Source organism: Austrofundulus limnaeus, unplaced genomic scaffold (assembly GCF_001266775.1).
Source record: "Austrofundulus limnaeus strain Quisiro unplaced genomic scaffold, Austrofundulus_limnaeus-1.0 Scaffold277, whole genome shotgun sequence".
Lineage (NCBI taxonomy): Eukaryota > Metazoa > Chordata > Actinopteri > Cyprinodontiformes > Rivulidae > Austrofundulus > Austrofundulus limnaeus.
Window position 1 is genome coordinate 380,767 of NW_013952679.1, and position 1,048 is coordinate 381,814.

Here is a 1,048-nt window from a genome sequence, read left to right on the forward strand (position 1 = left end):
CCCCACCCCCACCCCCCTCACCTGTGGGCCAACTTTGAGTTTGACACATGACTCAGGGTTTCTCTGGTTTTTGTTGTTAATTTTTGCRGAGTTCTGTCTGGAATCCAAAAAATTCTGTATATTGTAGGGATTTGGACCTTCTGCTTGTTAACCTGTATTATTTGTTTGTTTGTTTGTTTGTTTATTTCAGAGCCTCTTTACAAAGAGGTGCAGAGCCTGGCCTTCATCGACGTGGTGTCTAAGCTGAGGGCTCATGAAAACAAGACGGTATCACATCAGGCCTCGCTCACAGAGCAGCGACTAACTGCACAGAGCTAAATGACTGTCCAACCTCTTCCCCCTCCCCTCCCCCCAGACACACCCACCCACCCAAATGCCTGCCAACCCACCTGATTACCCAGCTGACACCTAATGACTGCTCTCCCGTGTCCCATCGTCATGTGCCAAGGTACCACGTCGAGTTAACTGCCAGCCACAGTCATCGACCCCCCCCCACCCCCCTCCACTAGGCTTAGACTGATGTGCAATACTTTGAGCTTAATACACATCATTCAATCTCAACATTTTCTGATTGATTTCTTCTCCTCTGTGGGAGAAACTCCACCTCAAAGCTCTGAAACAGGATGGTCTCCCTTTGAAGCCATAATAGAAAGTTTTCTCCAGGCGTGGAGGCGGTCTGACCTCCTTCTGTGTCAAACGCTCCCTGTGCTGTGACCACTGACACCAGTGTGTTAAAACTGAACTGGGAGGTAGGGTGTAAAACCCATTCCCAGCTCTGCTTGTGCATGTTCAACCTACCACTAGTGGCTCTGCTGGAGCCGAGGCGCCGTAAACAGTCTGACGCAATAGAAGAGACAGCACTCTTTAAAGACCATAGCTGTGACCCCACCCACCAGTCATGATGATGCAACAAAACAACAACTATTAAAAAAAGGCTTCTCTTGTCATTCTTTGGTTCTTTTTAAAGCCTCCTTCCATCATGTACCTAGTACCGTCCCATGTAGCCTGAGTATAAACTAGAAGCTGTGCATGTTTTTGTCTTGTTGAA

General features: G+C 48.0%; 1 protein-coding gene across 1 annotated transcript in view; it reads left to right on the forward strand.

Moving 5' to 3' along the window:
* rap1gds1 (RAP1, GTP-GDP dissociation stimulator 1) overlaps window positions 1–947 on the forward strand; it is a gene marked incomplete in the record, with an annotated part of 77,214 nt that extends 76,267 nt beyond the window's left edge. The window contains 1 exon segment of the mRNA XM_014021072.1: window positions 191–947. Within this exon segment, the coding sequence (XP_013876526.1) occupies window positions 191–318 (128 nt within the window).
* Window positions 948–1,048: the final 101 nt, after the last annotated feature.